The 27,907-nt window shown below is 52.0% G+C and overlaps 5 protein-coding genes and 1 long non-coding RNA gene across 10 annotated transcripts in view; 3 read left to right on the forward strand and 3 right to left on the reverse strand.

Annotated features, from left to right (window-relative positions):
- Positions 1-6,411: 6,411 nt before the first annotated feature.
- On the forward strand, positions 6,412-9,645 carry LAMTOR4 (late endosomal/lysosomal adaptor, MAPK and MTOR activator 4). Of its 2 annotated transcripts, none has more exons than XM_047838153.1 (4): positions 6,412-6,549; positions 7,023-7,103; positions 8,822-8,939; positions 9,301-9,645. In XM_047838153.1, the coding sequence occupies exons 1-4, from the start codon at positions 6,547-6,549 to the stop codon at positions 9,396-9,398; spliced, it is 300 nt and encodes a 99-aa protein (XP_047694109.1). In that variant the 5' UTR covers positions 6,412-6,546; the 3' UTR covers positions 9,399-9,645. The 2 variants fall into 2 exon arrangements, with proteins under 2 accessions (XP_047694109.1, XP_047694108.1); XM_047838152.1 differs by lacking the exon at positions 6,412-6,549 and adding an exon at positions 6,776-6,841.
- A 248-nt stretch (positions 9,646-9,893) lies between these two features.
- TRAPPC14 (trafficking protein particle complex subunit 14) lies at positions 9,894-14,330 on the reverse strand. 2 transcript variants are annotated; one of them, XM_047838149.1, is made up of 11 exons: positions 13,701-14,330; positions 13,405-13,500; positions 13,169-13,298; positions 12,937-13,023; positions 12,653-12,773; positions 12,402-12,549; positions 12,189-12,271; positions 11,937-12,100; positions 11,263-11,417; positions 10,841-11,034; positions 9,894-10,695 (listed from the first exon to the last, which is right to left on the reverse strand). In XM_047838149.1, the coding sequence occupies exons 1-11, from the start codon at positions 14,109-14,111 to the stop codon at positions 10,542-10,544; spliced, it is 1,743 nt and encodes a 580-aa protein (XP_047694105.1). In that variant the 5' UTR covers positions 14,112-14,330; the 3' UTR covers positions 9,894-10,541. The 2 variants fall into 2 exon arrangements, with proteins under 2 accessions (XP_047694105.1, XP_047694106.1); XM_047838150.1 differs by lacking the exons at positions 13,169-13,298; positions 13,701-14,330.
- Positions 14,331-14,562: 232 nt separating this feature from the next.
- On the reverse strand, positions 14,563-20,495 carry GAL3ST4 (galactose-3-O-sulfotransferase 4). Its single transcript, XM_047838151.1, has 4 exons — positions 20,372-20,495; positions 18,921-19,231; positions 18,437-18,740; positions 14,563-15,999 (listed from the first exon to the last, which is right to left on the reverse strand). The coding sequence occupies exons 2-4, from the start codon at positions 19,043-19,045 to the stop codon at positions 14,965-14,967; spliced, it is 1,464 nt and encodes a 487-aa protein (XP_047694107.1). The 5' UTR covers positions 19,046-19,231; positions 20,372-20,495; the 3' UTR covers positions 14,563-14,964.
- LOC125154240 (uncharacterized) lies at positions 19,752-23,042 on the forward strand. Its single transcript, XR_007147731.1, has 3 exons — positions 19,752-20,046; positions 22,690-22,771; positions 22,972-23,042. It is a non-coding gene; the product is annotated as an uncharacterized LOC125154240 (long non-coding RNA).
- Positions 21,364-27,861, reverse strand: GPC2 (glypican 2). The gene is made up of 11 exons (XM_047838147.1): positions 27,774-27,861; positions 27,490-27,688; positions 26,663-26,821; positions 26,025-26,347; positions 25,116-25,196; positions 24,172-24,334; positions 23,823-23,953; positions 23,452-23,616; positions 23,209-23,348; positions 22,941-23,113; positions 21,364-21,934 (listed from the first exon to the last, which is right to left on the reverse strand). The coding sequence occupies exons 1-11, from the start codon at positions 27,816-27,818 to the stop codon at positions 21,675-21,677; spliced, it is 1,839 nt and encodes a 612-aa protein (XP_047694103.1). The 5' UTR covers positions 27,819-27,861; the 3' UTR covers positions 21,364-21,674.
- Positions 27,687-27,907, forward strand: part of STAG3 (stromal antigen 3) — a 31,747-nt gene continuing 31,526 nt past the window's right edge. For all 3 annotated transcript variants that reach the window (XR_007147730.1, XM_047838145.1, XM_047838143.1), the window contains exon 1: positions 27,687-27,886. The gene's annotated coding sequence lies outside the window, so the exon portion shown is untranslated. The remainder of the gene's footprint in view (positions 27,887-27,907) is intronic.

The following is a 27,907-nucleotide window of genomic DNA, read 5'->3' on the forward strand; positions in this document are numbered from 1 at the left end:
GACCCTTAGATGTCCTCCCTGTATCAGAGGGCAAGTAACATTCTTAATTATCAAGGACAGGAAATTGTGACTAGAGAATTCTGTAAAACAGACGTTATTAAAATAATTCTTCTTACCTTCCTTTACCACCCACACACAGTTTAGTTTTCCACAACTGTCTTCCTTTGTTCAACCTAGTATAAAAGGTTTTGTCACTTCTTTCAGTCTCTGTTTCCTTATGAAGGCTTCCGAATCATGTAAAACTTGCATTAAATAAATGTGTATACTTTTCTCCTGTCTTATGTCAATTTAATCATCAGACCCAGACAAAGACCCTAGGAGGGCAAAGGTAAAAATCTGCCTCCCCTACACTGTGAAAGCATTTTTTAAGATATGATGAATATTTAATTTTGAACAAAACAGATTAACTGCCACTGCGGGTGGGCCTTACCCAATCAATTGAAGACCTTATAAGAAAAGATCAAGCTTTTTCAGAAAAGAAGGAATTCTCCAGAATTCCTGTAATAACATAAAACCCCCGAGTTCTAGCCTTGTGTCCTGCAGGTTTCAGATTCAAGGTGCAACATCAACTCTTCCTGCTGGCCCACCCTACAGATTTCCTACTTGCCAGTGTGATTTGCTTGAGATTCCTTAAAATAAATCTCTCTCTCTACAGAGAGAAGGGGGAGGGATTTTAAGAAATAAAATATTTTAAAATATGTATTATATATAACCATCAACAGACTTTCAAACCCCAACTCTATTCTTCCTGGATCTTAACCCTGGCACATCCATTCAACCAGCACTTTTTAAAGACTGCAGGGTAATAGTCATATGCTTTGGGAATAACATGTTGAAAATATCAAAGACCTGACCCCATGCTGCTCAGCTTGTAAGTGAGCTAGGCAGGTAAACAAAGAGTAGCAGTGAAGTGTAGTAAGCATTAGACTAGAAATAGGAGCCACTTACATCCTGGTGGGATAAAGTATGTGTGTTGGGAGGGGTCCAGTTGGGGGTAAATAAAGGAACATGTGGTTTCCAGGCAGAGAGAGGAAGGTCTGAGATTATTTGGAAACAGCTGGGTATAAACATTTTACATCTCAGGATTTGTTCCCTCCTTTCCAAAAGAAGAAAGTACCATGGAAGGGTACAGAGCAGAATTAAGAGACCATGAGGCCAAAAAAAAAAAAAAAAAAAAAAAAAAAAAAAGGCTCTAAAACCAGAAGGAAGTGGGGTGCCTGGGTGGCTCAGTCAGTTAAGCATCCAACTTCAGCTCAGGTCATGATCTCACGGTTCGTGAGTTCAAGCCCCACATCAGGTTGTGTGCTGACAGCTTGAAGCCTGGAGCCTGCTTCAGATTCTGTGTCTCCCTCTCTCTCTCTACCCCTCCCCCACTCATGCTCTGTCTCTCTCTGTCTCAAAAATAAATAAACATTTTAAAAAAATGAAAAAAAAAAAAAACCAGAAGGAAGTGCTAGAAGTGACTAGGACAATATACCAAAAACAAATTATTCAATTTGCAGGTTAGCAATGTGGTAGGTGCTGAGGTAAACACTGGAATTTCAAAGGTATACCAGGTGTTTATCTTCAAAGAACTCAGTCTAAGACAAGCTAGATGAGCACTCACCAGAATATTCTACCCCCAGGTATGTAGATACCCACATGGTTCACTCCCTTGGGTTTCTGCTCAGTTTTCTCCTCATGAGAGGCCAGTCCTGCCCACCTGGTGTAAAACAGCACACCCATCACCACCCTGACCTTCTCTATCTTCTCACTCAACTTTTTGTAACTTTTTATTCAAATATATAGACATGAAAAGTTCACATATCACAAGTGTACAGCTCACCAATTTTTCACAAACTGAACACACACAGGACACTAACATCCAGACCAAGAAATACTATTACCAACTACTGGAAGCATCCTTCTTGTCCAATCTCAACCCTTCCCCCATGGATAACTACCATCCTGATTTCTACAACATAGATTGCTTTGCCTGTTTTGGTACTTTACATAAATGAAATCACACAGAATTTACTCTTTTGTGATTCGTTTATTTCACTAGATATCAAGTTTGTGCAATTCATTTATGTTGTGTATGGTTTAGTTCATTCCTTCTCATTGATCAATAGTGCTCCATTACGTGAATGTGACACAATCTACTTCTGTTTTTGGGCAGATATATGCACACATTTTCTGTTGGGTATATACCTTGGGGTAAAATTGTGGGGTCATAAGACCTATTTTTTTTTAATTTTTTAAAGTTTGTATCTTTATTTTGAGAGAGAAGGAGACAACACAAACAGGGAGAGGCAGACAGAGAGGCAGAGAGAGCATCTCAAGCAGGCTCTGTGCTGTCAGCATGGAGCCTCATGTGGGGCACGATCTCATGAATGGTGATCGTGACCTGAGCCAAAACCAAGAGTTGGACACTTAACTGACTGAGCCAAATAAGGTCAGGTGCCGTGACCTACTTTATTTTTTTACGATTTTTAAAACTATCAAATCTTTCATGTATTAAAAAGTGCGTATGGGGGCACCTGGGTGACTCAGTTGGTTGAGCGGCCAACTTTGGCTCAGGTCATGATCTTTTTTTTTTTTTTTTAACGTTTATTTTTTGAGACAGAGAGAGACAGAGCATGAACGGGGGAGAGGCAGAGAGAGAGGGAGACACAGAATCAAAAGCAGGCTCCAGGCTCTGAGCCATCAGCCCAGAGCCTGATGCAGGGCTCGAACTCACGGACCGTGAGATCGTGACCTGGGCTGAAGATGGATGCTTAACCGACTGAGCTACCCAGGCACCCCGGCTCAGGTCATGATCTTATGGTTTGCAGGTTCGGGGCCCGGCATCGGGCTCTGTGCTAACAGCTCAGAGCCTGGAGTCCACTTTGGATTCTGTATCTTCCTCTCTCTCTGCCCGTCCCCAACTTGTGCTCTCTCAAAAATAAATATTAAAAATTTTTAAAAAGTGTGTATATATGTACACACACACACACAGAGGACACAGAAACAGAGACTTAGAACCTAAGAAATAGAGTATTACCGCCATAGTCCATTCTGGTTGCTATAGAGCTGAATATACAGAACTGGGTGGTTTATAAGCAACAACATTTATTTCTCACAGTTCTAGAGACTAGGAATCCAAGATCAAGGCACTAGCAGATCCTACAGTCTGGTGGAGGCCTGCTTCCTGCTTCATAGACTGCCATCTGTGCTGTGTGCTCACATAGCAAAAGGGGGGAGGGGTCTCTGGGGTATATCTTAAAAGGGCATTAATCCCATTCAAGAGGGTACCACTCTCATGACATAAGCACTTCCCAATATCCCTACCTCCAAATATCATCAAAATGGGATCAGGGTCAATATATTAATTTGGGGATCAATATATGAATTTGAAACCTTTTGTGTCTCTTTCTATCCCATCCCCTTCTCTATTCCAGAAGTAACCATTATTCCAGTTTTAAAAATCATTCCCTTGAGGGGTGCCTGGGTGGCTCAGTCGATTAAGCATCCGACTTTGGCTCAGGTCATGATCTCATGGTTCATGGGTTCGAGCCCCACATCAAGCTCTGTGCTAACAGCTCAGAACCTGGAGCCTGCTTCGTGGATTCTGTCTCCCTCCCTCTCTCTATCTGCCCCTTCCCTGCTCATATTCTATCTCTCTCTCTCAAAAATAAATAAAACATTAAAAACATTTTTTAAATAAAAATAAAAATCATTCCCTTGATCTTTATCATTTTGAGATAGGTAGCTAGATAATAGATAAATCCCTAAATAATACATTATTTTGTTTTTCATGTTTTTTGAACTGAATGGAAATGGAAGCCTGCTTTATTTTTCCTCATAGCACTTCTTGATAACTTAACATCTTCTTACTCATTATCTGGCTCACCCTCTCCCTCACAGCTTCTTGAAAACAATACAAAATGTCTTTTTAATTTAATTTTTTAATGTTTATTTATTTTTGAGAGAAAGACAGAGTACGAGCATAGGAGGGATAGAGAAAGAGGGAGACACAGAATTTGAAGCAGGCTCCATCCAGGCTTGGAGCTGTCAGCACACAGCCCAAGGTGGGGCTTGAAGCCACAAACTGTGAGATCATGACCTGAGCTGAAGTCTGATGCCTGAGTCACCCAGGCGTCCCCAAAAAATCGTTTTTATACACTGCCGTATCTCCAATTCCAAGAAGAGTGTCTAGTACACAGAAGGTGCTCAATAAACATTGGTTAAATGAAAGAACGAGAAACTTTGCTCTCTACATGGGTAGTATGATTTGTGAAAATGAAACAATTCTGATGATGGCTGATGAACATTGCTTTGCGAGGGGCTTCTCTGCATCAAGAAAAAGGAAAATAGGGAATTTCTGTGGTAAAGTTAAATGTAGCTTTAAAAAATAACAATAAACATAGTTGGCCAATGGAGTAATAGAAAAGCATCAGACTCAGTGTCAGCAAACTTAGACTGGAATCTGGCTCTGCCACTTGCCCACTTGGGTGCCTGTGAGCAGGGCTCAACCTCTCTTAAATTTGCACTTCCTCAGCTGCAAAATAGAGACACTATTACGGGGTGGTTAATGAGAGGGAGAAGTAAGCGTATGGATGAAAATGCCCTGAACAGTTAAGTTAAAGAAAATGACGCTACGAAGTATTGTCAATATCTAAGGCCAAGGGAAGCCTTTGCAAATTAAGCATCTCCACATAACTTTGTCTCTCTACACCCTCCTCCCAATTTAAATTTTGTTATACATATTTTATTTTATTTTATTTTATTTTATTTTATTTTATTTTAGTGAGAGTAGGGGAGAGGGGCAGAGGGAGAATCTTAAGCAGGCTCCACATTCAGCACAGGGCTCAATTCCACAACCTTGGGATCCTGACCTGAGCTGAAATCAAGGGTTGGAAATTCAACTGAGCCACCAAGGCTCCTTTAAACATACCTCGTTTTAAATAAAATACATCCATCTTCTCTAATTAACCTTCTCCTCAAGTAACAGTACTTAGTTTTATTTTATTGAGATGCAATTCACATACTCTAATATTCACCATTTTAAAGTGTACAAATCAGGGGCACCCGATCCAGCTCAGATCATGATCTCACAGTTCATGAGTTTGATCCCCACATCAGGCTCCGTGCTGACAGCGTGGATCCTGCTTGGGATTCTCTCTCTCTCTGTCCCTCCCCCACTTGCTCACGCTCTCAAAATAAATAAATATTTTTAAAAATAAAGTGCACAATTCAGTGGTTTTATTACATTCAGACTGCGGAACCACCATCACTCTATCATTCCAGAACATTTCCATCACCAAGTAGCAGTCACCCCCCCCCCCATTTCTCTCTCCCCTCTGCCCCTGGCAACCTCTAATCTTCTTGTTTCTACGGATTTGCCTCGTCTAGACATTTCGCATAAACAGCAAAATACTCTATGTGGCCTCGTGTATCTGATTGCTTTCACTCAGGGTTCATGTTTCCAAAGTTTATCCATGCTGTAGGATTTACCAATACGTCATTCCTTTTTATGGCTGCATGAGAGTCCACTGCATGGATACGCCACATTTTATTTCTCTGTTGTTCAGTTTATGGATATTTGCGTGGTTTCCATCCTTAGGTTATTAAGAGTATTTGTGTGCAAGTTTTTGCGTGGACATGTTTTCAAGTCTCCTAGGTATCCATCTAGGAGTGGAACTGCTCATGGAACTAACTCTGTATTTGGCTTTTCCAGGAACCGTTGATGGGTGGCATCATTTCACAGCCCCATCAGCAACGCACCGAGAGCGCCAATTCCCCCATCTTATCACCAAAAAGTACTTATTTCTAGAATCATCCTTCGTTTTACTTCACCAGCACTTTCTCGGTCACATTGGTATTGCGGGCCCAGAAACTATTTATATTAAAACAAAAACTTTCGATGTGACACTCATGTATTAAAAAGTGACTTCAAAGTACTGTTGCTAATGTTTCCTGGCACATATTAGACAAGACAGCACCACGACTGCTTTGCCTGAGGGGAGGAGGCGGGGGACTCGACTCACCATCACACCGTTCCTCACAGAATCCCAGGAGGAAAAGCCGCTTTGGGAACAAACCCCTGTCTTAAACAGAGAGCTGCCTGGAGTAGGTATAAAAATAGCATTTGAATAGCTCTTCACTCTGCATTTCACTTTATTCTCTCACTCGCTGTCACACTCTCAAGTGCAACCCCAAACCCCAGCTCATGGAAAACGCCGAGCCCTCTGCGCGCAGGCGCACACCCTCAGCCCGCCCTCCTCCCTCCGGCCCCGCCCCCACCCACCGACACGCCCCCCGTCCTCGAACTCTGCGGCTGAGGGGCTGGGAGATGGGTATTTAAGGCGGACCTGCGACCAATCCGCTTGCGTCTCTCGGAAGCGGCGCTCCTCACTGGCAGATTAAGGCTGATGATGTAGTCATGTTCCAATCCGCGCTTTGGGGGCGGAGCTAAAGTCCGGAGGCGCAAGGCTGGAGGGGACCGCCTGGAGAAGGCACGTGACCTGGGTCTGGAGCCGGAAGCTACCTATCTGAAAGGGAGCGCCCCCAGCACCTAAGGCTGCGATGGTGAGTGAGAACGCATGCGCGGGAGTACGCGCCAGGGGTTCCGCATCCCTGTTCCCCAATCTCTTTGGTTGCCCCCTTTTGGGCCTGCACTCAGCCTTTACCTCCAGTCCACCCCGGGACGCAGAGAGAATGGAGATGGGAGGGGAGGCGACGTAGAGGGCTGAGGAGGGATTTGTGGGAGGGTGTACGGACGCTGGCGAGTAGTCGGCGGGGGAGGGGTGGGCCACTAGGAGAATTGGAGATGGGGCGGGCCGATGGGGCTGCTGAGGCCAAGGGAGCCCAGGGTCAGAGGGTGAGGAAGATGGGAGCCTCAGGCTCTGTGTTGAAGGCTCTGTAGAGGGGAGAGGGTCTGGAAGGACCCTGGCTGGGGAAAGGTCTGGGGGGCACTGTTACGAGAGACATGGGTTTGCAAATGAAGGTCATCGAGGGCCATCCTTGGCATGCTTCTCACCAATTGCAACTTTACCCACTAGACTTCTGCACTGACCCAGGGCCTGGAGAGAATCCCAGACCAGCTCGGCTACCTGGTTTTGAGTGAAGGCGCAGTGCTGGCGGTGCGTTGTGGGCAAGGGCGGGGGTCCCCCAAGGACACAGGGCCCAGTGATCCCTTTTAACATCGCCCAGTTTAGCCTAATTTGTCTCCACTCTCACTGTTAGCTATCATGCCTGGCACGTAGTAAGCTTTTGGTAACTCATTAAATAAAATCTCTGGAATCAGTGTGGGAACTTCTGAGGTAGAAGTTTACTATCTTTTCAGACAACTAGTTATAGGTTTGTTGATAACTGATATTACCCACATTATTCTCGAATATGTTTTTATTTGGTATTTACTCAAGATCCTTTGTATTTTGTTTGTTCCGTAGTACAATACAGTGTTAGCTCTCTAGAAGTTTTTAATCTAGCTGGAGAGACAAGGCTTAAGGTTAAAAGCTGTTATAACTTACATTATGACAAGGAGACTTTCTTGGAGGAGGTGAGAATTCAGCTGGTCTTAAAAGGATGGATGGTTGTGAACAGGCAGAAAAGGACAGTACTCAGGGTAGGAGTGGTAGGTTCGTGTTGAGATTTGGAAAGGTTTGGAAGAAGAGAATATGGTAAGGAAAGATCTGACTGTGGAGGACTTTCAAGGCTGGATTAGCACATTTATGTTAATCTTGAGGGTGATAGGAGCTTTGAACAGAAACGTGAGCTGATGAAATAGTTAAGCAAGATTTTTCTATTAGGTGTGAAGATAGACGGGAAAGGGCGAGATTCAGAAGTGGTGAGGGCTGCTTTGAAAATCTAGGTCTGAGATGGGTCTGGTGGCAGTGAAGAGCAAGGAGAGAAGAAATTTTAAAGGAAGAATCAATATATCGTGGCAATGACTAGAGACGGGTAATAGAGATACTCTTCTGTCTAGTAAGACAGTGAACCCAAGTCTAGAATGATGGCACCATGGCAGATAGGAAATTAAGAAAGGAAGTTGATTGGGGAGGGGGTGAACTAAGGGGAATTTTGGTGACTTGACTTTAGACATTGGTTAGAAACAGAGTAAGAGCAGTTAGTATATACTGCTAGGAGCTGTTCTAAGCATCTCACCAGTGATATCTCAACATAATCCTCACCATGAGCCCATAAATAGGAACTTGTCCCAATTTACAGATGAGGATACTGAGGTACAGAATGTCACAGAGAGCAAAGGGCACTGAACTTAATCTAATTGGGAGGCCCATGTTGAGGACGTTAGGAGAGGAAGTTGAGACAAGCACCAGAAAAGAGGAAGCCTGGGCCGCTGTCACATCATTACCCAAGGGCTAGGTAGTAGGGCAGGCCTCAGGGACAAAGAGGATGTGTATGTTTCAGATTCTACAGACAGGGCAACCAGAGGAAAGACTGAGGAAAAGACAGAGCCTTGAACCAGTCAGTAGTGGGCGGGCACAGATGTTTGAGAATGTGGATTTATCAATAAGTGGGGACACAGGGAGAAATCAAGTTTCAGGGATTAGGAAAAAATGGTCAGTAAAGAAATGAATGAGAGTCCGTGCTCACTGGGGGAAGGCCCATGTTGTAAGAATGAGAAACAGGATGGCATCAAGAGGGGCAGCAAAATGGGGCATCAAGAGGGACAGAGGAAAATTTCAGGTTTGTTTTTCTCCCCAAATGGGGGTATCCTTAGGAGTACCGTAAAGTTGAGAGGTAGAATTACAAGTGCAAGAGCCAAAGTGACTGTTCTTGGAATTCTTTCCCGGTTCTGTTTCCTAATTTCTGCCCTCCTTCCTCCATCTGCATGCAGTCATCTGGGGATCTAGAGAATGATGAGCAGGCAGCCAGTGCTATCTCTGAGCTGGTCAGCACAGCCTGTGGCTTCCGGTTGCACCACAGCACGAACATACCCTTCAAGCGCCTATCGGGTGAGCCTCAGCCCTTGCCCCTAATGGTGGTGATGGGAGGGGGTGGGGGTTGCTCCCAGAGGCTTCTTTTCTTGGGGAAAAAAAAATTTGTCTCCTGCCAATCTCTCACCATCTCTCTCTGAGATCCCTGGTTCTGGCCACTTTCTTCCATTTGGGATTCACTCCTGCAATCAGGAGAAACCAAGAGAAGGAAGGGGATTTAATGGAGCCCTCCTATCTTCAAATCTCTGAGCCTTGAACTATCACATGCCTTTGGCTTTTGATCCCACCAGTTTGCATGACCCTGTAGAGGCCATTGTACCCCACTAACTCTGTGCTCCCTTCCCTCCCCCGGGTGGGGGAAGGTGTGTCTCCTCTCCAGTGGTCTTTGGAGAACACACGCTGCTGGTGACCGTGTCAGGACAGAGGGTATTTGTGGTGAAGAGGCAGAACCGAGGCCGGGAGCCTGTTGACGTCTGAGCCTGCCAGAGGGCAAGGGGCAGAGGTGGATTGGGTCCATGAGCCTCTGTGATGAGGAAGACGCAAACCTCCTCCACCTCTTTCTTGGCTTGCTGCTAGAACTAAGGCTTTCTGCTCACCCACTGCCCCACCCCTACCTGGAAGGGCAGAGGCTTGGGGACTTTGCACTGTGTCAAGGAGAGTGAGGGCAAGGGGATCTCCCTCTTCCCTCCCTCCCTCCTAATAAACATGAGTTTGATGCTCCCAGGCTTAGGGATGTGTGTACGATGGGGGGTGAGGGAGGTTACATCCTGAGTCAGTCTTCCATCTTCTAGGGAGACAGTCGTGTGTTGACACAGGGTGGGGTGGGGGGGCGGCAAGGCACCTGGGCATATAAAACTGGCAGTCGGAGAATACTACGATAGGAAGGGAGCTATTTGTGTGCCTACTGAAGGGAACCGTTCTGAGCCCCTGGGATCTCTGCTCCTGCCACCAACACACAAATGCAGGTCATTCTTCTCCCTCCTGAACAGGCATTTAATAGTCTTATTTCAGTTGGAAGCAGTAGTTGGAGAATAAGTTACAGGAACAGAGAGATTAAAAAAAAAAAAAAAAAGAAGAAGAAACAAAGAAAGAAAAAACCCCCACACAACTTAAAGTGCTTCAGGCCACAAACGTAAACATGAGGGGCAGGAGGAGGCCACCTGGCTATCCCCCCTCACCCCTGAGACAGGAGGGCCATTGTCAGGGTCCCTTTGCCATCACCACCCTCTAATCTCAGCCCTGCAGGTGGGTGGGAGGGAGGGTGTCAGAGTCAGGAGAGACAACTTAATAGGAACAAGGAATACACTTTGTAAACTTAGAACCAGGGTACTGGGCGGGAGGGGGGCAAGGGAGCTCTCGGAGCCCTTGCCCCTGGCCTTGGGGTGGGGCCAGCCCCCCCCAGGGAGCCGGGGAAATACTGTTGGCTTAGTGCTGCAGCCATACCCGCCCATTTCACAGCTTCTTCCCTGTCCCTCATCAGCAGACACAGACAGGCGGCCCTCTTGGGCCTCCTCATCCATGGTGGGAGGCATCCCAGGGGAGGCACAGTCTGGAGCAAGGGCCCCCTCCAGGGGGCTTTCGGTTTCTGGGAGCGTAAGAGGGAGGAGAGCCAGCAGGGTGCTACTTGACAGGCTCCACCACCAGGACCTTGCACTCGCGCTTGGCAATCTTGTCCAGAGAAAGCACGGCCTTGTCCGGAGGCAGGTAGAGGGGGCGGCCCACGGGGGAGGCCACAGGAGGTGTGATGGCCCTGCGCTCCATCACGCTGCCTGACCTGGGGGGGAAGGCAGAGGCTGTGGGCTCTGGTTGGGCCCCAGGACCCTTTCCTGTTCCCCCTCCAACTCTGGCCTCTCCACAGTCTGGTGCCCACGCCACGCCCCCCCCCCCCCCCCCCCCCCCCCCCCCCCCCGCTTCCATACCTCATGAGGTGGCTCCGGGAGGGCTGTTGGTGAGAAAAGGACTGAGAGCGGCCTAAGCTAGCCTGGTGTCTCTCTACCAGGTCCCGGACAGCAGGGCTGCTGGGGCTGCTCTTTCGAGACAGGGGCCGGGCCTCGGGCGGAGGGTGGGACACACTGGCGGTGAACTGCAGCTTCAGTTTCATGTGCTGGCTCAGCTGGGGCGGGGAGACACAGGTCAGCATTCCAGCTCAGCCTCCAGGCCCCGACGCTCCTTTCAAATCAAGTTCCCCACTTGCCCGGCCAACGTTGGATGGAAGTTCCCCCTTCCCTATACCCGGCTGTTCAGTGCCATCCATGGTGTTTCCTCCACAGAGGCTGGAGGCCTGGACTCCTCCCACCCTGACATTCCCTTAACCCATAAGCCCAGCCCCTCCCCAGCCCACCTCAAAGAGCCCTGTCCTCAGAGCCTGGAAGGCCACACTGAAGGTGAGCGCACTGCCCTTCCGGGAAAAGCCTAGATTGTTGAGTGGTGTGTGGCAGACAATGGAGTCCAGGGCTGCCTGCATGGCCCGGCGCTCCTCCTCACACAGCTGCTTTCCTGGGGGGGGGGGGGGGGGGGAGCAGAAACAGCCACCAGTAAACACATATGTATAGCACTTCTCAGTTCGCAAAGGGCTTTTCATGAGCACAGTCTTTATATATTCTCTTTTGTTGAACTTTATAAATAACAATAGCAAATCCTTACTGTGTGCTGAAGTCTATTCTGACCACTTCACTTATGCTACACTATTAGATCACCATTAACAATCCTAAGAGATATCATTTCCCCCATTTTAGAGAAGAGGAATCTAAGTGAGGCTCGGAGATTAAGTAACCTACCTAAGGTCACACAGCTAGTGAAGGGGAGAGATAGAAATCAAATATACAAGGGAGCCCAGATCCAGGGTCAATGTCCTTAAAATCACTGCCCCACTGCTTCTCTGATCTCTCCGTTTGTAACACTGTGGAGACCACCTAGGTATAGAGCCAAAGGAGCCTGCCACAAGCCCCCCACCTCTATAACTTCCTTTCCCCTCCTCTTCTGGGACAAGTCCCCAGAGCCTGACAGCCCACCTACCAGCCTGTGCATGCTCCGGGGTCCACACAAGCCTCACAGCAAGGAAGTCTTGGAGATTGTTGAGCAGTGTGTAGGTGACAGTGAACCGCTCATAAGTTCGAACGGGGGACTCACAAGAAGCAGTCATCACAAAGCATGGGCGGTCCAGGCGGATGCTGGGCAGGCTAGAAGCAGTGAGAGAGGGAAGAAGGGTGTGTGTTGCCAAACAAAGGTGAACAGGATGGTGTCTAGCGGGGAGTCCCACAAACTCACCGGTAGTGGGTATAGATGCTCTGGGTGAAGGGCAGCTTTGGGGTGGACCACTGAACCACAGCAATCAGGGGAACTTCTAGGCCCTGGGGGAGAGACAAAGGGAAACATCGTGTGTACCTGAGGTTCCCCTCTCATCTTCTGTGGCCCACTGGCCTTTCCCTCCCACTGCTTTTTGTTAACCTTTTCCTTGAGCATCCAGTCCCCTATACTCACCTCCTTGGCCCCTTGAGGGGGTTGCTCTCCCCCTCTCAGCTGAAACAGGAAGTTGTGTTCCTCCAGGGCACTAAGCGGGCAGGGGAAGCAGCCAGAGGTACCAGGGAGCCGGCAGAAGGAGCCCATGGAGACTTCCCCAGATTGGTGACTAGTTCAGAAGAAAGAGCGACACAGCTTGATCTTTTCCTGCCAGAGCTCTTGGCCCTGCCCCCATCCCCACTTTGCATCCCTGCCCCTCCTCAGGATCTCACCAGACATTATCCACCAGCAGCACAGAGCCATCAGGCATGACAGGTAGATAACTAGCGTTGAAGTTTGGGAGAATCCGGATATCCCAGATGGAAATTTCCTCCTGGGAGGAGCTGTTCAGCACTGTTGGAAGTAACCAGGTCAGCTCAGTTGAGAGTACCGGGACACCTCAAACCCCAACTTTACCCCTCCCAAATGGACCGATCCCCACCAGTGTGCCCAGAGTAACTGCCACCTAGTCAATGGCCCTACTGCTACCCAAGACCCAAGCCACAGATCTGCTCACCCTTGAGCACGGTCAAGTGTTTTCCAGCCACAGTGAACTGGCGGCATTTCAGAACCGGAGGGGGCAGCAGAGTCAGCAGGGTGCTCACTGCAGGAGGGCCAAGGCAAGAACTGATGAGCTGGGCAGAGACCTCATCCCCAACACAGTTCTAATCCGGCGCTTGCCAGTGTCACCCCTCCACTCTATCCCCTAAATTTCAGACTCGAGCATTTCCCCTCTACATTCTCCCCACCTTGGGCCTTGAAAGCGCTCTGCTCGCCCCGGAACGTCTCCCCAGGAGATCGGGTCTGCAACAAGCGCAAGTAGCCTTGATCTCTGACCTCTGGTGCCTCAACCTCCCGTTTCCACACAGTCACTACAATCTGAGAACAAGGGACACGGGGCCACAGTTAAGTGGAGAGCCAGCCAGCCCTGCCTTAGAAAGGGAGTCTGAATTAGGACAACAGTTCCACCCCTTGTCAATCTTACCTTGGCCTTAGGTGTCCCGGGGGGCAGTCTATCCAGTGAAACGGTGAGTGGGAAGATGACCTCATCTGTGGACACAATTGGTTCCTCCACAGGCAGCTGGTGTTTGCGAAAGGGGTAAAAGGGCGGGAGAGTCAAAGAGGCAGCCTGCAGCGTCCCCTTTTAAGATGTGCTGTACGCGGTTCTTCTTGGCTTCCTTCATCTGCCTCCTTCATGCCCCCAGCGTCCATCCCCCTCCTGTCTCTGGAGCCCAGCAAACCGCCCCTCCGCCCTGTGCCGTGTCACCCCAAGCTCCTCACCGTGGTCGCTCCCCCTGAGGTAGCAGGACCCGGGCCGTGGGTGAGGAGGGGGCTGCAGCCTCGAAACAACGGCCCACCGCCGGGATCCCCGCCCCCTGGGGGTTCGGGATCCTGGTCTGCGGAGCCACCACCCCCGGGCGCCCCGCCTCCGGCGCTGACCGAGGCCAGGGCGGCCAAGGCCGTTGCCAGTTCTGCCCAGGCCCCTCGAGAGCCCAAGCCCGCGCCACCCCCGGTGCCGGACCCTGCGCCTCCCCGGCAGCGCAGCACCAGCAGGAAGCGGACAGTCTCCCCCAAGTAGAGATGGTTGCGCCGGGGCAGCGCCCGGTACCGGCCCGGATCCCCCGCCAGCTCCGCGCGCGGCGGCAGCGGCACGGCCGGGAAGTACATGGAGTAGTCACACTGGGACTCCATGGGGCGGCGAGGACGGCGCGGGCCGGGGGCGAGGTGGGCCGGGCCGGCGGAGGGCGAGGGGGCCGTTGGGGTGGGGCTGGGGAGTCCCGACACCCGACGGGTGCTGTGCGCGGCCGGGCCGGCCCGGGAGACCGGCCGGGGCCGGGAACCGGGGCAACGAACCCGGAACCGAGACCCCGCAGGGCCGGAACCGGGCTGCTGGGCCGATTGACTGGAGAGAAACCGGAAGCGGAAAGGAAGGGGCGTGGCCTCCGGGGCCCCGGAATTTGTGGGTGACCGGACTGCTGGGGAGAGAGGCGGGGTCCGGCTGGGGTTAGGCTGCAGTAAGAAGGCTTTAGGGGAGACAAGACAGGTTTCTTAGAGAAGAAATATTAAAAGGACCCCCTGCAACTCCGCTTCTCCCGGGAAGATGGAACATCCCGCCCCCTTTCCACCCTACATAATGCAAGTCAAAGGTTCAAATTATTTATTCACAAACATTTCACAGTTAAATGAGCATAGTCTGGAACCAAATAATTCATAGAGAAATGGACGCATTATTCCAACCCACACGTTCCAAGTTATTTCTGGCTTACTCCATGATTTGCTCCTCCAGGGGACTTTTGAGAGTGCAATGGGGACCTGCCAGGGGTTTGGAAAGGGGAAGGGGCAAAGTTGGGGGGAGGGGTACTGCTGGAATTCCTCCACACAGGCCGGAGGACTTGGTGCCCACATCTGTGCAAAGTTCCACTCATCGTCTAGGGCACAAACATGCTTTCAGAGGGAAACAGAAACGGCATCTGGCTGCCCCATACTCATCATGTTTGCCCTTGTGGCTTAGCTGCTTTTAAGCTAAAACTTAGTAGTCTAATGGCTACGGGGAGAGTAGCCTTGAAGTCTTAAGGGGCAGAGAGACTGTTGAGGGAAATTGCTTGGCATCTAGCTTGTCCTTGTACTGTAGCTCAGGGGTAGCCAGGCGCTCACACTCCTCCTGGTCTGGGAGGCTCAGTCCACTCCGAAGTACATAGCCCAAAACCTTACCGGACCCAAACTGGAAAGGGCGGAATCGACGGTCAGTGATATATTTGGGGTCTAAAGCCTCACCCCCCACTAGACAATGTTTAGCCAGGGCCTCTCGGCGAGCCCGGAGCTCAGCCACAGCACTCTCCAGCCGGCTCTGGCCGTATTGATTGATCCGTGCCCACAGACTGTGGTTGAAATGAACGTAGAGAGCCCAGTCCAGGTGGTTCCAGGCTCGGGCCCGTGCAGTCAGCTGCCTGTCCTCAGCAGTCAGTCCACCACTGCTGACCGCGCTTCTGCCCTGCTCACCTCCAGCCTGGGCATTGTGCATGAAGCCCACCACATCATCTAGACCCCAGCACAGGGCATCTGCCAGTAGAACCAGTGACTCATCAAAGTACTCGGCCACCAAGACCAGGTCAAAGACAGAGTCCAGCCAGGCCAGACTCCACTGGATGAAGGATGAAGACCCCAAATCCAAAGAGGCATGGCTGGATGTCTGGCTGTGACCACCAGCAACTGTAGGAGCAGGATGGAGGAGAGCACTGGGATCCAGGGTATAGTGGGCTCTCAGGCCAGCGCCAGAAGGCAAAACATTCAGCTGTGGGGATTTGGGGTCTCTAGGGGGATGAGGATTCCCTCTCTTGGTCTTCATCTCTGGGGGGAAGGGGAGGCCAAAGTCAAACCAGAGTAAGTTGCGTGCATAGTGGTCCCCACGGGCTCCAGGCCGGTAGAAGGCTCGAGGATTGGCCAGGAAGGCAGCCAATGATGGTGCCTTGCGGAAGGCTGATGAGGTGGATTTATAGTAGGAGAAAGCAGAGCGGGCCAGAGCTGCTGGGTCTCGGACAATGGAAAAGAAGAAGCTGTCAGAGGGCATGACCTGGAGTACCTGCGGAGGAGAGAAAACAGGCATAGGGAGAAAGAAGTGGACCAGGAAGAAACTAAGAGCATGCCCATTGCTGGCTGATTCCCTAGACTCCTCAAACCACCTTCTTAAAGCTCTGCTGGGAACCCCTATCTTCCTTCATTAACTGACAAATCTTGGGCAAGTTACTTAACATTTCTAAGACTCAATTTGCTCATCTGCAAAATGGGGATAATCATACCTTACCAAATGATTATGGAGTTACAGGAGATAAGGATATGAAGGAACCTGGAACACGGGAAGCTCCTTGAGAACATTAATTTCCTTGGGATTTTTTGTGTGGCTTTGGTCAGAACCAAATCTCTAAGAATCAAACTTCATGTTCACTTCTCCAACAAAAACCTATTAAGTGCCTACCCTGGGACTCTTGGTCACAGTTCCAAGAAAGGAACTGGCCTCAGGCCTCTTCCCAGAGTACCAGTGGGTCACTGGCAGCAAAAAGGGAGGAAAGGGGCCAACCATAATGCTGTCTCATGTATAGGCATCAGGTGGGCAGGCCAACCCCAGGATGGCCGAAAGACAGGGTATTTCTGGGGCTCCTAGGCATCTAAGAAAGTAAAGGCCACCCCTGGACTGGGCACTGGGGAGCTATGGACACTTGGTAGGCTGCTACCCTGAAGCCTGGGACATGTGACTCAACTTCTCAGCAAGAAGGGAGGTGAGACTTGGGCTGAGCCACTCCCTAGCATGGTCCTACAGGCACATACACATCAGAACCCAGCTCCTGGGCTCCCTGAAGGGTTTCTGCCTCTGAATACGGCTTATCACTGAACCTAACATCCCTCACAACAACCTCCAATCTGCTCTGCTAATGTGGGCATGCCCACAGAGCACCGCCTGTGAACTGAGTGTCTCTTTGAAGGCAGAGGAGAGCAGTGCAAAGAACAGTCTGTGGCATCAGGTGAACCTGGAATAAATCCCAATTAGCCATTTACCAGTTGTGTAACTTTAGGCAGGTTATTGAGCTTCTCAGAGCCATCATTCCTGCATCTCAAATCTGGGTTAACGCTTACCTTGAATGTGGGAGCGCATGGTACTCAATGAATGGTAATGACAATGAAGGTCAAAAACCAGAGAAGCCTGCCTGAAAGCTCATTGTCATCATGTCACGCCCAGCAGTGACCCCCCCCCCCCCCCACTGCCTTTTAGGTCCCACACATACTCCTCAGCTGCTTTCTCCAGCTCTGGCTTCATGGGAGCATCTGGGGTTCTGCCACCTACACACATTTCCCCTGTTACACACGTGCCACCACTACCACCACAGCTTTGCTGGTGTTCTGCTTCCTCTAAAATACCTGATATTCAAGGGGCACCTGGGTGGCTCAGTCAGTTAAGCATCCGACTTTGGCTCAGGTTATGATTTCGCAGTTCATGAGTTTGAGCCCTGCGTCGGGTTCTGTTCTGAAAGCTCAGAGCCTGGAGCCTGCTTTGGGTTCTGTGTCTCCCTCTCTCTCTCTCCGCCCCTCCCCTGCTCACACTCTGTCTCTCTCTCTCTCAAAAATGAATAAACTTAAAAAGAAATTTTTTTAAATACCTGATATTCTTACTACAGAGTTCTGTCAAACCTTTCCTTAAAACTCACTTCAACAGAAAGCTCCACCTCCTTTGCTGAATCTTCTCCCCATAGTTCCAAATACAAACACACATATGCATGCACACATGCCAGGGAAGGCACTTTGACTTTGGAGCAGACGGGCCCAAGTTCAGATCCTAGCTCTGCTGCTTTCTATGAAGGAGGCCAGTCACTTAGGCTCTCTGAAACTTGCCCTCTTCATCTGTGTAATGGGGACACTTATAATGCCTTTCTGGCGAGGTGATGGTGAGGTAAGAACCCAGCACTCAGTAAGTATTCAGTAAAAGTTCCTTCCCTGTATGTTGTCATTTGCACATTGATTTTGTGTGTCTGAGAGCTCTCGGGTTCCTGTGTATGTATGGATGAGCTCGTGAGTGCACGCACGTACCTTCCCCTTTAGAACTGGGGTCAGGACCGGGCTAGGGCTTAGCATGGAGCTGATTCTCAATATCTGGCAGAGGAAGGTAGTCAGAAGGCAGTGGCTGAGCAGGGGCCCTGGTAGTGTTAATAGAAAGGGCCAAGAAGAGCAAGAAGCCCCTGGAGGGAGAGTCTGGGGGGTCAGAGTTGTCAGGGCACTGATACCAGTGGGGTAAACTGGCCAAGGAAAGAGACCAGAAAGCTCCAGATGTGAGAAAGCAGGACTTTGGCTACCAGAAACTACTAGGCAAGAGACAGCTGAGGAGAGGGGAATAGGAAACACTGTGACCCCCATGCCCAACTTTTGGGTGAGGACCAACTTTTGCCTGGGGCCTCCTCCCCTGGTGGTCTTGACCACAGGCCTGAGACCATCTCTCTCCAGTCCCACCCTCCCCCTTCTATGCCCCTCACCTCTTTCAGGTTGAACCTCATGTGATGACAGAGGATGTGGAAGGGGAACTTGGTGCCTCCACCCTGAGGGTGGTAGCCTTTGACCCGAGAGGCCTGGAAAAGCCTTGGGTAGCCGAACTGGTAGCGGGCAGGGAGGGCAAAGCGCAGCCCGTGTCGGTCCCCGTAGCGATGAAGCAGGTTCAGCACAGAGCTGCTCCCAGATTTGTGCGTCTTCAGGAACACAAGTCGCTGCCGGGGTGGGCAGGATGAAACAGCTGATCCCAGGGATGGGGCCAAGGGCTGTCGGAGTTGCAGGCCTGGTAGCCTGGGGAGAGATGGGAGGGGAATTTTCCTGTCCCTCACCAGCAGGTGAGTGGGCATCTTGTGGAGCAAAGACAGAGGACATGGAACCTCCTCTGAGTCACCAAGAGTCACAGCCCTAGGTGGCATGGGGAGGAGCAAATAGGGGACATCTATCAGGCATTGGGACAAGATGGGAACTCACCTCTTCTGGAAGGGGCCCCCCCAGAGCTGGAGGGCAAATCCGATGGTCATGAAGACTCCCAGAGCCAACCCCAGGCTCCGAGGCCCCCAGAGGCGCATGGTCCTGGTAGGAGACAGAGGGCCCATGTGGCAGGTAAGGGTGATGCTATCGAGGGACAGGGCAAGGGCCAGGCACAGAGGCAGAGACAGCTTGAGACAGCCGTGCAGCCGTGGAAGGCGCTGGTTGGAGATCGGGGGGTCATTCCCCAGGCCTGCTCGCAGCCCTGGTTGAGTCTGCCCCCTGAGTTAGCAGATTTTTGCCTCTGTCAGCGTCTAGAAGGGAAATGAGGGGGAAAGGAGGGGAGTCTAAGGAGAGGGTAAAGCTTTCTCTCCTGCTGCTACAGCTCATACCAGGAGTGGGAGCCTGCCGGGAGGGGCATGTGCTCTCTACACCCAGATCTTCCAGGTGGCCCACAAGTACTCCTCTGCCATCAGTCTCCAGTTTCCCCAGACCCCCACCTGCAGTTCTCCCTGAGCCTCAAGGATTCAGAGGGGAGGGGAGAAAGACCAATCTGCTCATGTGACAGTGAGATGGACATCGGCCGGACGCCCGGCTTCCTCGTGAGTTCCTCTGCCTGTGACAGATGGGGATGAAGAGCCCCATTCTGAGGCCAAGAAGGCAGCCATAAGGAGGGAATGAGGGTCAGACAGGTACAGGGTGCTGAACCCAGGGAGGTCAAACTATAGGAGCAACTTTGTCACGAGTAGGAGTTAAAACTCGGGCATTTCTTTTCTCTTCTGAAACGTTCTCAGCATAAGGCAGACCCCCCGTGTATGAAAAGCTGGGGGAGACGGGTGATTTATGAAGCTCAGATCCCCGGACCCCCTCCAACACCCCTGTGCCCGCTTTCCAATCCCCTCTGTACCTAGAGAAGATGGAGAGGGTGGAGCTGGAAAGAGAGAGAAAAAAACTCTGCGACCTAAGGATACTGAAAGATACAAACATCGAGCTTCTGAGTTCCTCCCCGAAGGCCCCAGCTTCCTAATCAACTGGGAGTCTGGACCCACCCCTTCAGATTACAGCCACAACCAAGGGCCACAGCCCTTCCCGACAACCCCTTTCTGGGACAAGCTAGGAGTGACCCCAGGTAAGGAGAACCCACACTTGCTACCTAGAGACCCGCCCCCTCTGGCATCACCCCCTAATTCCCTCCCCCAACACAGCCCCCAGGATCCAGCACCTCACCGGACTCCCTCCAGTGTCCTGATTTCTTCTATTCCTTCCATCCATCTCTGTCTCCTCCCATTACCCCCATTTCAGCCCTGTGTCCCCTCCAGCTTTGGTGACCGCTCAGTCGCCAGCCCTTTGTTGGCCCCCTCCGAGGTTCTCTCTGTGACCCCCCCCCAGGTCTCCCCCCATAAATTCGAGAGTCCCTCCACTGGCTGCGGCCTCGGCTTCACTTGCCCACTCACCAGGCCACCTGAAGAGCAGCAGGGAGATCGGGGTCTGGCCCTCCCGCACGCCCCAGCCACCGCCCGGCTCCTCGCTGTGCTCAACTTTCCCCACAAACTTGCTCCGCGCCCAGGCTCCTCCCCCTCCCTCCCTTTGTCCCGCCAGTCCCTGCAGCTGCTCGGTCTTTAATTGTGTCTCTGGCTCTCTCTCTCACGGCATCTTTCCTTCTCCGTCAGGGCACCCAGCCCGCCCTTGGAAGACAGCACTTCTACCCTCCTTTCACGCTTAGGAATCAATTCTACCTTTTCCTTTTTGCTTTCTTCAGAACAAAAGACTCATTCAGGCAACAGAAAGAAAGAAAGAAAAAGAAAATAACAGACGAGTTGAAAGCAGACATTGTCAAGGACATGACAAGGTAGCCCCAGGCTGACACAGAGAATAGGGGCCCCCACCCTGAAGGCAAGGGGCAGTCTTGTGATATTAATGATGCCTCAGGTTCAGAAAGAATTTTGCCAGTCCCTACAATTCTCCCCATTTTACAGATGAAGGTGCCCAGACCCAGAGGGTAGACAACTTGCCCAAAGTGAATGACAGGGGGCAGGTTCCAAGAGAGGCCAGAAGCCTCTGCCAGGAGCCTGGGCTCAGGGAGGGATGTTAGAAGTACAAGGCAAACACAGGGTCCAATAAATTAGCTGTTTATTTGCAGAATAAACACTGAATCAAACACTGAAACATGAAATGGTGAAGCTTGTGAAGGATGTGGATGGCAGAGGTCATGAGAACAGCCCTTTTTCAAAAAATTTTTGGTATTGTAGTTTAAGAAATTGATAACTGAGAAAACTCCATAGAAACCAGGCCCACAGATCCTGACATCCTATTCACACACCCCAGTCCCCTGCCCTGCACCCCACCAGCACCCAGCTTGGTCCCTTTGAGACAGAGTGCCCCACCCCTCCCCACTTCCAACTTCCTTCAAACCCCACCCCCAACTGCAACTCTAAAACTCCTCCCCTTTTCTTTGTTGGGGCTGACAACTTGCCCAACATAGAGGTGTGCTTGGAAAGCACACACCTTCTTCCTAAATAAATACCCCCAGCCCCTCCTCCCCAGATTGTAAATGAAAAAATAAATATTATGAACACCCACCCACCCCCAACCCACCAATGGTAATCTCCTGGATTTGGGGCCCCAGCCATTCACCCAAAAAGTCCCTTTCTTTACCTCTCTGCATCCCCCTTCGACTCCTTCCCAGACCCAGCTGAGGGAGAGGGGGAGGAGGGGAAGGGCCATGAACCCTTCTGATGCTAGGGCACCCTTCCCCTGTTATCTTGGTCCAAGCAGGGCCAGGACTGAGAGGAAGAGAATGAGGATGGGTTGGGTGTGAAAACCAACAGATGTCCCCCCAGTCCTGCTCCTGCCCTGGTTGTGGCGGACAAGGACACCTCCTCCTTTGCCCCCAGAAGTGTCCCTTCGAGGAGGGCGAGGCAGCCGGGCTGGGGGGGCCACAGCTGCTGCCCCAGCCATCCAGTCATCTGCATAGTGCTGTCCCTCTCCAGAACCGCTGGCGTCCTCCTCCTCCTCATCTGCAGGAGGGAGAGGATCAGAAACAGGGTTGGAAAAGACATAATGGGAGACAGAGGAGAGAGAGAGACATGTAAACGGGGAGGAAGAGAATTTGAGATTAAAAAAAAGAAAAGGGATGCCTGGGTGGCTTAGTCAGTTAGGCATCTGACTTTGGTTCAGGTCATGATCTTGCAGTTCATGAGTTCAAGCCCTGCATGGGGCTCTGCACTGACAGCTTAGAGCCTGGACTCTCCTTCAGATTCTGTGTCTCCCTCTCTCTTTGCCCCTCCCCTGCTCATGCTCTGTCTTTCAAAAACCAATAAACATTACCAAAAAAAACCACACACACACACACACACACACACACACACACACACACACAGAAAGGAGAGACAGGGAAGAGAGAGACACAGATAGATGGAAGTTGGGAGGTGAGAGAAGTTAGTGACAGGAAGGCAAGGAGAGAGATCGGACAGACTTGGGAATGAGAGACAATGAGACAGACACAGAACAGAGAGATGGAGAGAAGATAAACAGAAAAGACAAAACAGACACGCACAGAAGCAGCTGGCAGACAGAAAGACGGGTGTTGGAAGAGAGAAGATGAAAGACAGAGACAAACAGTAGTAGAGAAAAAAATGAACGTCTGTCTGTGCGTTGCTTCTCTGGCAAATACCTTGGGAGTCTGCTCAGTGGCTTCCCACCTGGCTTCCCTGCCCTCCCCAACGATCCACAGCCTTTTGCTTACTCTAAGAGGTTTCCCGCTATTCTGTAGGAATGCTTTGGTGTCTCCCCACTGGACCGCGAACTTAAGGATGGAGAGCCTGTCATCAGTCTTCTAACCCCTCACCTTTGAGGTAAGCGTTCAGTACACGCGTGTTCAAAGGAGTGAGAGAATGAGTAACTGAGTAGAGACTGGGGGGGGGGGGGCGGGGAGGAGGGGTTCAGAAAGCAGTGGGCGGGCCCAGACCCGAGCGCTGAAAGCCTGGAGCTTCGAGAGGCTCTCGGGGAACCCGGGGCTCTCACCCCAGTCCTCCAGTTCCATGTCACGTCCCAGGGCGGCCGCCCTCATCCTGGTGGTGGCTAACCGGAGCTGCAGCCGCCGCCTGCGTGTCTGGACGTCAGATCTCAAGGATTCACGGTCCAGCTCTGGGTTTTCGAGCTGCTCCAGGGAACTTGCGACCACAGGCGACAAATACCTGCCAGCAGAGCAGCCCCGAAGGCTCCCAGGCTCCCGCCAAGCCCGCCCCGCCCCGAAGTCGCGTCCCACCCGCCAGCTGCCGCCCGGTCTCACCGGCCCCGCCCAGCTCCTGTCCAGCAGGGCGCCGCCTCCTGCGAGATGTCCGCCGCCATGCGGGGGTTCGCGCACACCGTCAGGGCCAGCCCGGCCCAGAAGCCCCTCACCCGGCCCAGCCGATCGCGGAGTTCCCACACCTGGGCCAGCAGAGAGAGAGGCTGGGCTGGAGCGCACGCCCCCACTACCCACCCAGCCTGGCTGCCCTGTCCCTCCCCCGCCCCTCCCCCGCGCCCCACTCACCAGGCGGTTCAGGCTGGTGCCTGCGGCCGTCGTGGGCCTCTCCTCCTCCGTCCCCGCCGCCCCCGCCGCCGCCGGGGTCCAGAGGCGGCTCACCTCCTCCCGGGGGGCTGGGGCTCGGCGGGCGCGGGACGGTGCCCTTTGGGGATTCCCGCATTCCCGAAACACCTACCGCCCAGGGAAGAGACCCCCTCCCAGTCATCCTGCGGTGAAAGCCACACAGTGTCCCCACTCCCAACACCCCCAGTATCCCTGATACCCCACACTGTCCCCCCACTCCAGGCCCTCACCTCCTGTATTCTAGCTGACACACCCACACTGTCTTTCCCCCTGTCCTCAGTTTGACACTCCCACCTTTCTCACGGCCCCTGTACCTGGGCTGACACCACTGCACTGTTTTCCTGCAGATACACCAAACCCTCTGAGATCTTCACCCCAATGGACTGGGCTGCCAGTTCAAAAGAAAAAGGGCCCTGGAGCTTCTCGGCCAGGAACAGGAGACCATCTTGAAGGAGGGGAAGACAGAGAAAGGGTGCTATGAGGGACTAGATGTCCCCACAAATCCTCCCGACCTGGGTCTTGGAGGGAAGCAGCAAGGTGTTGGAGAGGGCAAACTTACATGAAAGTTTCTTCACTCAATAGGGTTTAAAACTCCCTCCCAAGTCCACCCGGAAAGCATCCAGAACACAAACAGCCCTCCCAGACCCTCCTGAATCCCCTCACCCAGATAGGCCCCCCAGTCAGGATCCAGTCCCTGGCTGCTGAGACAGCCATGGGCCACGTTGAGGCAGAAGCCCCGGCAGGGTGGCAGCGAGGGGACACCCCGACAAAGAGGACAGCCGGTCAGACGCATCACAGCCTGCCTACAGCCTTCGGACAACGGCATCTGAGGGCAGACAGCAGGACTATGTCATTCACAAACACAGTAGCTGCACTTACACAAGTTTGGTGTTGGACAGAGCGAAATCAAATACATACTCCACCCCACCTTCCCTAGGCTCTCTGTGGAGAGCTGGATGTGAATGTCTAGGGTTGCTGACCCCATGTGGCAGCAGGTAAGACAAAACTGCCAAAGATCTGATGAGAGAGGTTCCTAGGGGCCCAGGCTGTAGATACCACTTCTTGAAGGGTATGGAATTAGAGAGACAGTGGGAAGAGGGGTCTGAGAAAAGGTTCAAAGAGAAGAGTGAGCCCATTGTGGCTGGGAAGAGAGGAGACTGGGGATGCAGGAGGTAAGGCTGGGAGGTCAGGGAGAGAATGGGTGGTGAAGAGAGGGCTTTAAAGGCCAAGGCAGGAATCTGGCCTTCAGTAGCAGGGGAATGGGGAGACACTGGGGGGTGGGGGGGAAGTGGTAGAGGCACTACTTCAATCTCAGGCTGCTATGGAGATAAACAGACCACCAGAAGCTGGCAGGGGTGGGGTAGGGGGAGTCATCAGAGAGCAGAAGAGAGTCAGAGAATGGAAGGAGATCATGGATCATGACACACGGGAGACTTCACTCTGGCCTCCCCCCCTCCTGATTTACCCTGGATCCCAGGGCCTTGGGGCTGATATGGGAAGGCCCCATACCTCTCCAGTCAAGCTGTCACTTGACTCTTTCTCATAGGGCCTCTCTTACTTCTGCCTCTCCCTCTCTAGGCCCTGCCCACACTCAGGTCCCCTCTAACCTTAAGTGTTTCGCTGACCACATCTCTTCCGGTTTCCAGGCCCTGGATAAAGGCCCGGGCAGCCACCAGGGCCCGGGTTATCTGGGGTAGGGGAAAGAAGGTGAGAGAAACCACAGGGTCAGTCATGATTCAAGCAAGACAGGGACCAAGAGACTGAACCAAGGGCACAAGCACTGGGGGGGGGGGGGGGGGGGCAGGTTTGTGGAGTTACATTGGGGTAGTTAGGAGTGTCAGGTGGTACAGGGAAGCAGGTTCAAAGGAATTGCAGTCTAGAAGGATAAAGGGGAACTGGCCTTAGGAAAAGACAGAGAGATCGTGTTTTACAGGGCTTGGAAATAGAGAAACGATGTATCAGAGCAAACAATAAACTGAAAGCCAGAAGATCTGGGTATGAGACACAGCTCTACCACTGGCTCTGAGACCTTAACTTCTGGGAGGCTCAGTTTTCTTACCCATAAAATAGGGATAATACTTTCTACCTCCAAGGGTTATGACAATTAAATGAGATACTACAGATGAAAGTCTGTCTCAACTATTAAGTACCTAATTCATGTTTAGTTGAACCAGAGAAAGTCAAGATATTAGGACTGGGGAGCAGTTGGCAGAAAGGTGGCTAGGGGCCAAGAGCAGGTGAAAGGGTCAGGGATTTGTGTGAAATTAGGGCACCAGATGAGAGTGAGGGAGTACCCATTCAAAGGAGACCAGAGAGCATTGGGTCAGGCAGAGGGGACTGGGGCTCAAGCTAGGGGTCACCAGGTCAGAGACGTCTGCCATGCAGGATGAGGAGATCACCAGGTCAGGGGTGACTGGAGCATGAGGGGGGTGGTCACTGGGCCAGAGGTGAGTGGTGCACAGCTCAGAGGTCACCAGGTCAGAGGTGGCTGAAGCTCAAGCCTCGGGGCCTCTCACCTGCAGGCGGAGGCGGCGGGGTGCCTCCCCAAAAGGCTTCAGAGAGTCATCAGGAGAGGAGGCGAGGCGAGTGAGGCAAAACAGGTAGTCGGGGGAGAAGATGTAGTGTGGATGCAGCAGGGGGAACATTTTCTCCAGGAGCTGTGCCCAGAAATCCACCAAAGCGTCCTCTAACCCCTCACCGGACCTCTCATAGTAGTCCCGCAGCCGAGAGAACAAGCCAGTGAATACAGGGGCGTGCTGGGAATACAGGTGGCCGTAGGAGCGGTGGAAGAGCAGGGCCAGAGAGTGCTCAGATGACGAGAGCATCTCCCGAAAAACCTCTGTGGCAAATGCAGAGAAAGGGGTGTGAGTTGGGGTGAGGCCAGAGAAGGATGGAAAATTGGTAGGGCAGAGGCAGGAAGAGATGGGGATTGGAAGAAAAAAGACGAGTGCGTTAGAGCCTCAGGAACTCTCAAGAGACCTGGGCAGGCTGGGAAAGGGGTGGGGGACAGATCCTGGAGAGGAGGCTGAAGAGAGGCTAAGCCAGGGTTCGGATGCCTTAGGGATGAATTAGGGAGTGAAGACATGATGTTTGCTGGGGTCATGAGCACAGAGAGGAGGGATGAGGCCAGGTGTGGGGACCACCAATTCCTCACCATCAAATTTTCTGTGCCGGGCAGCCAGTGTGTGAACCAGGAATGAGCCGCTCTCCTCCACCAGGCCTCTGAAGGTGGCCTCAGTCTCCCAAGTCAGCCTCTGCTCTATCTCACTGGAACAGCAGGTGTACTCCTGGGGACAGATCCGAAGGTGCTCACCTGGACAGAGGAGACAGAAGAATGGGGTGGGGGAGAGTGCTAGCAAGAAATTCCTTCCTTCTTCCTCTGTCTGGGAGATTTTCCTTTCTCTTCTACTTGTCTGGTCTCTTTTCTATTGTCTATCCCTCAATCCCACCTATCCCCTCCTTATTGTCCCATCACCCATCCCAAGTCGACTGCCATTAGTCATGGGATCAAATAGTGATGGGCGAAATGAATGATCAGAGTGTCCTCAGGTGACCCTCCCCAACACTGCACACTTCAGGCCTCTAAGGACCTACAGGGACAGCATCGATGGAAGAATGGGATTTGGAGGGGTGGGGTTACTAGGTAAGCAAGAAAGTATTATCATAGAAGGGGCTCTTAGAAACACCGAAGGGAACAAATTGAGATGTGAAGAAACAAACACGGCGGGGGGGGGGGGGGTGCCAATTATTAGAAAGGTATTCCTAGTGTGAGGGTGGAGTAAGAAAGCTATTATGTGAACAAGAGGATAACTGTGATCCTAGTAAGTAAGTTCAGGAGAAGAGACATTATTGGCATGACAATGGCATGAAAAGATTATTATAACGGTCATTCTGAAAAGGAAGAGTTATTGTGAAGCGGGGGGGAGCCGCCCCCGCCCCCTCCCTCGCCCCCAATTCTTTAGTCTTCCTCATTCTCCTCACCTGAGATCACTGCGGGAGGGAGTAGGCTTAAGCTATATCCCCGAGCCCCCAGCACCTGCCGGGTCTCAGTGCAACTCCGGGTGACCTTTGCCTCACTCCCGGGTCCAGGACCAGGACCGGGACACAGAGACAGCAGCAAAAGCAGAAGAGATGGCAGAGCGAACATAGCTGCTGCAGCCCTGGTTCTGCAAAGTGTGTCCTAAGAAGGAAAGAAGAACAGCCCGAACTCGGGAATCCGGTTCTCTGCCGCGCGACCGCTGCCCCGGCCAGAAAAAGAGCGCGACCTCAGAAAACTGAACACCGCGCACGATAGCAGGACCAAGCGGCATCTGCGGAGACAATGGGAGCTGGGAGCCGGGCAGGGGGCGGGGTCCGAGGCGGGGTCCCGCCAATGATGGTAAGGAGCGGGCCTCAGGGG

The sequence above is a fragment of the Prionailurus viverrinus genome, chromosome E3 (genome assembly GCF_022837055.1).
Source record: "Prionailurus viverrinus isolate Anna chromosome E3, UM_Priviv_1.0, whole genome shotgun sequence".
NCBI classification, from domain to species: domain Eukaryota; kingdom Metazoa; phylum Chordata; class Mammalia; order Carnivora; family Felidae; genus Prionailurus; species Prionailurus viverrinus.